The 8,285-nt window shown below is 41.9% G+C and overlaps 1 protein-coding gene across 1 annotated transcript; it reads left to right on the forward strand.

Moving 5' to 3' along the window:
• The first annotated feature begins 2,427 nt into the window (after window positions 1-2,427).
• On the forward strand, window positions 2,428-6,063 carry adra2c (adrenoceptor alpha 2C). The gene has a single exon (XM_086121135.1). It carries the CDS (start codon window positions 2,685-2,687, stop codon window positions 4,032-4,034), a length of 1,350 nt encoding a protein of 449 aa, XP_085977261.1. The 5' UTR covers window positions 2,428-2,684; the 3' UTR covers window positions 4,035-6,063.
• Window positions 6,064-8,285: the final 2,222 nt, after the last annotated feature.

Genomic DNA, 8,285 nt, shown 5'->3' on the forward strand with positions numbered 1-8,285 from the left:
AAATGTAATGTTTTGAGCAGATGACTGACAATTAGGTATATTTTCAACAAATTTGATCGATGCACGCGAGTCAAAATCAGCGGCTTAAGATGCAACACAAAGTCGTTTAAATTCGCTTTCATAATACAAGGTGTATTCGTGGAAAGCCATAATCACATTAGATTTATTCTCACCCTTCAGTGCACATTATTGTAAATTTAAAAATCTTTCTCACAACAGTTGTTTGTAGTGTGTTTTGATTAAATACTTTGTCATCAAATAAATGGTTATTGCTTCTTCAAAGAACAAGTTACTTTGGAGAGTGATGACAGATCATATTTTACTCTCTCTGGGGAAACAATTCTTCAGGGTCTTTACAAGCGGTTCAGAAAATGGATTGATGAATAGTTTGTTTATACTATAATTAAAAGTTATTTCGTGACACCGGTCAGTGGTGCAAACTGGAGGTCATATGTAAGCATGTGTACTGTATTTTAATTTCGACATCGTGCCAGTCAAAAACAGGAGCAAATTTGCCAAAAATGATTAACTCGAGGCAGTAGTCCTGCAGTTTTGGAGCGCGACACTCTCTCTCTGTGCTCAGTCTGACTGAAAATAACGTTGGCCTTCAATTGTCGATAAGCGTTTTGGCAGAGTACTCCGTTGTAATTATTGTATGTGATTAATCAGTCATACAATGTGTCTTTGACCCGTCTTACCAAAATGGTCAGCAGTCTCTAGGGAGTAAAGTTATACAACGGTGACCTTTGCTCATTGTCATTTGCAAAATAATCTGGCTGTTTACAAGAATGTCGGCATTTATTCTGACGTATCTTCGACAATACCATAGACAAAAGGCATGACACATTGTACACTGAAAAAAAGTTTAACGTGTTGTTTTTGAATCAAAATTGTTGAAAAATAGTAGTATGCTTCATGTGAACCTTCTAATTTATATTCAGGATCAAATGTCATTTCTTTACTTTCACCTAAAGTAAATTTACAGTGCAGCACCAACCTTTTTTTTCTGTTTCGATTGAGTGTGATTTTTGCAGCTACAATGCCAACCTGGAGGGGAGGAGTTGCCGTTTTAAGGCATATACTTCTTCCAGATGAACCAAAATGTCACCAGAAAACATTGAATGGCAACAGTTAGAAGCATGTGCATTGCGTGAAGCTTGTATGAGTATTTTGGTACAGTACAGTATATACGAGCACTGAGACTTCGGTCGTGTCTCATGTGTTTGCTTTTCGCCAGAGCAGCGTAGTGGCTCACTGTACTTTCCGTCATGTCTGCATCCTTCAATCATCTCGGCACAGTTGTCCCAATTCTTGTTTCCAACTATATCAAGCATCAAGTACAACTTTATTGTCAAATGTGCCGAATGTGCAACATACAGCACAGATGAAATTTCTTCCCTCTCAAGACAACGTATAACAAGAGGAGCCGCTGCGGGTGCCCGCGCCGCCATCAAAAGAAAAGTATATGAACTATAGTATATGGCCCAGTGTTTACCAACATAATTTATATGAGAAAGCTCTCATGACACAACACCAAACAAAAATCAATATTTTTTCATGGTAACTCCTGCTATTGTTCCGCCTCTCACTATATGTTGCTGGCATGGATAGAAGAACAAAGATACATTATTTGTGGTCAATAAAAATAGATAATAGTTACAAGTTAAATTGAATAATTTCCCATGGCACACCCGATGATCTTCAATGGCACGGCTCAGTGGTTGGGAAGCACTGACACAGTATTCTGCAAAAGTCTTAGGACACCAATACTTTTGCTTTAATTAATCTTTTTTTTTTCAAATGTGACATTTAAAACATGAAAACACATGCCTTGGCTCATTAAAGGATTTGATGCAACGATACATTATATCTCTATGAACTATCATTCACAGAAATGACCTGTACCTGACTTCATTGCAGCTATACAATAAAGTCAGTGTTATCTTTATGTTGGTGAGCGCTCTTTCACATGTGGATCGTTGTTACAAGTGTGACCTCCAGTGTGCAAGCAGAAGGAGAGAGCTGCGCTTCTTCCTGTGCGTCTGGACAGCAATGTGATCTCCTTTGTGGAGTGAATGCTGACAGTCAGAAGAATGCCACACTCCTTACCAGGACTTCAACCTGAGTATTGGCGCAAATGCGCCTCCTCAGCGACAGCAGCATGCGTTCATATAATCAACAATTTTGCACGAAAGACATTCGTGAGATGAAAGGAAGTGTTGTTTTCAGATTTCTCTCCCATTACTGTGCTCATCTCATCTCCGGGGTGGAGAGCGTCACTCCTTTCCCGACGTAATTTAAAAAAAAATAAAAAAAATTGACACGTGGTTGTTTTGCGCCCTCTCAGCCTCAAACGTTCCGCGGGGGAGCGAGGGAAAGAGGAGGAGGGGAGGAGAGAGAAGGAGGAGAGATGCAGGAGCAGCCAGGAGGATAGAGGACGTGCTCAGAGGGGTGTCCGCTTTCTCACCGCGGCCACTGAGCTGCGGAGCATCCTGCGCGCATTTGGAATTTACACTTTGATCAGCACCTCCAACTAAGAAGAGACTTGCATGATGTGGAAGATGAGCCAGTGGAAAGAGAAGGAAAAAGACATGGTGGATATGTTTTTTTATTGTCAAGTCATAATGTGACATTGCTTCACATAATGCATGTGACTTTTTAGGAGAGATCAACTATACGCCAGCATGGATTTCTTGAATTTCTCCGCTTTAGAGGAAGGAATGGAGACAGACAACGTTTCCACTAACAACACCTCTCAGAGCAAGTACACCCCTCTCGCCATCTGGAGTCTAGCTGGACTTGTCAGTTTTCTAATCCTGTTTACAATCGTGGGCAATGTCTTGGTTGTTATCGCCGTTTTAACGAGCAGAGCCCTCAAGCCACCCCAGAATCTGTTTCTGGTGTCTCTGGCGACTGCAGACATACTGGTGGCCACCCTGGTCATGCCGTTTTCTCTGGCGAATGAACTTATGGGCTACTGGCTTTTTGGTAAGATTTGGTGTGACATCTACTTGGCTCTGGATGTCTTATTCTGCACCTCCTCCATTGTGCATCTCTGTGCCATTAGTTTGGACCGCTACTGGTCAGTGACACAGGCGGTAGAGTACAACTTGAAGAGAACGCCAAAAAGAGTCAAAGGGATGATTGTGGTGGTGTGGTTGATCTCGGCTGTTATCTCCTTCCCACCTCTGATATCAATGGATAGGAGCAACAATGAGACCACCCCCCAGTGTATTATCAATGATGAGACCTGGTACATCCTCTACTCCAGCATTGGGTCCTTCTTTGCCCCCTGCGTCATCATGATTCTGGTCTACATTCGGATATACCAAGTGGCAAAGACGAGGACCAGAACCATGTCAGAGAAGAAAAGGGACGTGGATTCGCCGCAGGAGAACGGTCGAACAGACACGACGGACAAAGCCGGTTCCTTTAAGTCTGAAAGGGGCGAGAGCGTTAAAGAGAAAGAATGTGAAAATGGCCATTGCAAGGAGCACACGGCGAGCACTTCCATGACAAACACGTCTAAAAATCCACACGTCGACCACCACGATGATTTTGAAGACAGCAGTTCATCAGACGAGAAGCCCAAGAAAAACTCCGCCTCATCCAAACATCACCAGGATGAGCGAAAGGACCGCAAGTCCAGCAGGAAAAGCAGCTCCGCCTCGAAATTCTCCAGCAGGAAATCGTGCGCCAGTTCCAAGTCCATGGAGCTGTTCTCATCTCGCCGCAAACGCAGAAGCACAGTCAACAGGAAGAAAGTGTCCGCAGCCCGAGAAAAACGTTTTACGTTCGTCCTGGCTGTGGTCATGGGGGTTTTTGTTTTGTGCTGGTTCCCCTTTTTCTTCTCCTACAGCCTGTACGGAATCTGCAGGGAGATGTGCAAGATCCCTGAGACTCTGTTCAAGTTCTTCTTTTGGATCGGCTACTGCAACAGCTCATTAAATCCGGTCATCTACACCATCTTCAACCAAGACTTTCGCAGAGCTTTCCAGAAGATTCTCTGTAAGTCATGGAAAGGCTCTTTCTGAAGGGCGTTTATGGACATTTTGGGCGCCAGATTACCATTTAAGCGGATCTGAGTTGCAGAGTAAAGTGTTGGCCGGGGGAACTATTTCCACCTTTTACTGTCAGGGATTGTACTCGAAATGAAGGCATGGAAACGGATCAAAGGCCTGAACAAAAGGTGCAGGAAGCTGCTCCGCTTTTGTTCACAGTCGAAGCTTTCACGAAATGCCAGGCAGCTTTATACACTCAAATATTTGCTCCGACCAAACCACTCACGTTGATTTACGCTCCCTTCATTGAAATACAATAAACAGACTCATAACAGTCACTGTGATGCACGCGCCGCACAACAGTCCCACCTGGATGAACTGCTCAGGAGACAAAGGGTTTATTGACACGCTTCATTCACATGATCTTTGAACGTAATTGTCAAAAACTTGACAATCTCCAAAAAATATCCATAAAACAAGAGGGCATCTGTCTTCTACGGCCCTTAATCTGTTTTGTTTTTTTTACCTTTGAAATGTTTCACTCAATATGAGGACCAATGGGACGAAGGGGCTCCTTTCTTACTGTTACAGTGTCAAAACGAAAAGAAGAAAAAAAATGAGCCACTCACAAAAAAAATCGATCCATGAAAGCTCTTGTATGTAAATTATATATCTGCCTCAGTGGGAGGTTTCTGCCTGCCCGTACACTGAGAATGAAGTGGCAACCTTTCACCAGGATGTGTGGCTTTTTTTTTTTTTTTAAATGTGTGAGAAATCTGTTGAATGTGAGGCTCCTTTGCCGCAGCGGGTCCAGTAAGTCATCTCTTTGCGGGGCATCTCTCTGCAACTACAGTATCTCTTGAGTCTGAAACAATACATGGATCACTGCCTCCCTGCTGCGGCAGATGGACATGCACGGAGGCTCCCGCTGAGTGTGTGAAAAAATGGTTCTAATGGAGGAGGAAGGGGAAAATGAAAGTGTATAGCGTGGAACAATATTGATGAGGGGTGTTAATCCCCACTGCCACTCATTGTGCGTGTGTGTGTGTGTGTCCGCCCACGTGCTGCGTGTGCCTGCGTGTGTGTATGTGTGTGCCCACGTGTGCATGCATGTGTGTTTGTGTGGCGAAAGCCTGAATTTTGGCAGCGGGACCGATCCTCTCTGCTCAAGTCTGTCCTCCTTCATTGACTCTCGGATGGATTTTTATGTTTTCCACCAACCCCACCAAAGTCAGACACATTAAAAACCTCTTCCATCTTATTGCTCACTTTTATCGTCTGCTGCCAGCCCACCTAAGAATGCACATTAGACACTCTTCTCATTTACGATATTTTCCTCTTGACATGTAAGCCATTCCCTTGTAAATATGTGGAAAATGATACAGTATTATTGTGTGGCGCCTCATTCTCACACACCTCTTGCTATGATCAACAACATGTACGGTTTGCATTATGAATAATGCCCTCGTGGATTTTCATGGCAAACCAAACTGTCTTTTTGTAATGTTTCAGAAGAAAAAACAAGAACAAGTGTTTGTTTCTCTGCTTTGAGCACATTCTAACAGATCAAATAAATATAATTGAAACTGTGTCCTGATGCCTCGGCTGAGTGTATTTTTCATCGATGTTAACGGGCTCTGCATGTTTATAACTCTGCGCGACGATGCTCCTGTTTTAAGTGTTGGTTGCAGTCCGAACATTAATTTTACTTTCGCAGTTTCTTCCTCAAAGTGGCACAGATGCGCAGCAGTATGTGGCGTAACGTCTCGGTGGTCAAAACAGTAGCGACTAGTAATGACGAAGGGTACACTGGATGAAAACAGAAACTCCAGTCTTGTGCTCCTCAACTCATTCCCAATTACAATTTGGAATTCAAACAAACGTTTTGCTGCTTTGTGTAGGGGATTTTTTTTTTGTCTGGAATGTCAACACATGCTGTAATGAAAATGTGTGATGTTAACCATAGAACCAGATACTACTTACATAGGGCTGCCTAATACAATTACATGTAAAGTTGCTTTTGTGCTGAAGTCGTATATTTTTCTATTTCACAATCAATGTTGAGTACATTTCTCAAATATTACATACTGAAAATCTGCAGCCAAACATATGAAATGCTCACATAAATATCTTCCTGTTCTTTCTCCGTTTCTTGTCAGTCAGCCGTCTTAAAACGATGAGTTTCTTTATTCAATTTGTCTTCTGTTCTACAGTAGTAGGTCTAAATGGTTCTTTAAAATGTCAATGTTATTTATGAATGTTAAAATGTTACTTCAAAAATCCCTTATATAGTTTGCCAAAGTTTTAAGATGGAAACAGTTTCAGTTTGGAATGAATTTTCGTACATTATATGGTTTGAAAAATTTGTGTGTGGAAATTTTAAAGTTGGAATTCAACCAAATATGTGGTTTCTTCTTTGTTGTAGCAAGTATGATTTTTTTCAACATTTTTTTAACAAATCACCCTCCATCTTCTTTGAAACTTGTGCTTTGTAATGCTAATTTACTAAAGGGATGGACCAGAATTCACAATCTTGCAAAAGATTGTAACATCTAGTCAAAACGGAGGTCAAGTCCAGAGTCAAGACTTCAGTTAATGACCTTGCAGTCCATGACACATCTCTCGCCTCCTGTCAGAATGATAATTACTACTTTAACATCTTTTATTTTTGTTATAACAAGGTCACATGTAATGGCCCTCCAGACTACAAGCATCTGCCATCGATAATTAGGGTCAATAATTATGTTGTAAATAAAAAATAATTTTGGACAGTTGATAACTTTTTGGATGGCTTGCAATGCAAAGCTCCATGTGTGACCACAGTCTTTACTATTAATGAAACTTCAGAAGGATTCAAACAGTATGGTTTGTAATGTATGCCACAGTTTTTGAATTTACACAATTTTTTTAAGGTATCAATTTATCATTGGGGATGATAAATAGATACCTTAAAAAAAGTGGAATGACTGTGGTGGGAGGATGTGAGGACTTGCGTTGTCATGATGCAAGATGACTCCTTCTGACTGATGATCCCTGCTTTTGAAAAACAAAAAGTAAGTAAGCTTCTATTTGTATTAAAAGTCCTTATACCGAAAAACTCACCTTATTTATTGAATGACCCTTATGTGTGTGTGTGTGTGTGTGTGTGTGTGTGCGTGCGTGCGTGCGTGCATGCGCGTGTATCAAGCCAGCCGCCACAAGAGCTGTTGTTTGTATGCTACGCAATGCGCCCCGAGGGTCAACTAGTAGGACTGTACATGGATATCAATGCCTCACTTGGCTTTTATTTTCAAGTTGCCCCTTGTAAGCAGTTGTGGCGGCTGACTTGACCTCAAATTGACTGAAGAAAAAAATAAAATAAACTCAGCCAAGTTTCGGTTCCTACAAATTGCTACAACATGGCAACAAACAGACTTTTTCCAATCATTTTTGTATTTTGTTGCACTCTTGTTGGCCATCATAGTACTTCGACTCTGCAGCTTGTGTTCCCATGGTTTTATTACATACGTTAAAGTTATGACTCCACTGACATAAAGAAAACAAAATTACAGCGATGACTTAAGACCGACGGTCTATTTTGCACCAGTTATGAGCTGAACTGCAGACAGTCTATGAAGGCTCGTCAGTAACCTTAGCTTTCAGTGATGTACATTTGTGTATGTGCTTGCAAAGACAACGAACAAAATATCCTATGATTCAGTCATAGATCAACTGTGGGTGAGAGCTGCTTCAGAAGCTGAGATAATTACCAGTGACCCCAACAAGATTTAATACATCCTGTACATACTTCGCCTGTCTCATGCCTCTTTATTTATTCCCTGAAAGCTGAGCGGTACCATTTCAGTGACCAAGCAGAATAGATTCTGTCGTCAGTGCCGCTCCCTTGTCAAAGTGTTTATAGGATGCTGTGTCAGCAGGTCACTTCTCACTGACACTTCTGATAGCCGCAGTGCTGCAAACGAGAACGAAATCCCATCAAATGTCCAGTTCAATGGCCCGATTTATATAGTTGCTCCCTGAAAATGGTGCTCGAGATAAGATGACCAGAAAAGAGAATCAACAACTGTGCTGTTATTGTTTTCGTTTGCAGAACTACCATATCAAGTATATCCAGCCATCGATTTTTGCTTATCCTGGTTTGGGTCGTGGGTTTGCTGGACCTTATCTCAGCTGACTTTGGGCAAGAGCCTGAGTACACGCTGAGCTGGTCACCAGCCACTCAAAGGTCACGGAGGGCACATATACAAAGTAATAAAAGAACAATTCACAATGACATTCACCCCT

This window comes from Hippocampus guttulatus, chromosome 9 (genome assembly GCF_054856545.1).
Source record: "Hippocampus guttulatus isolate MCC_2025c chromosome 9, RoL_Hgut_1.0, whole genome shotgun sequence".
NCBI classification, from domain to species: Eukaryota; Metazoa; Chordata; class Actinopteri; order Syngnathiformes; family Syngnathidae; genus Hippocampus; species Hippocampus guttulatus.

What these genes read in the sequence shown, in the direction of transcription:
- adra2c (XM_086121135.1), top strand. Translation starts at nt 2,685, where the DNA reads ATGGATTTCTTGAATTTCTCCGCTTTAGAGGAAGGAATGGAGACAGAC.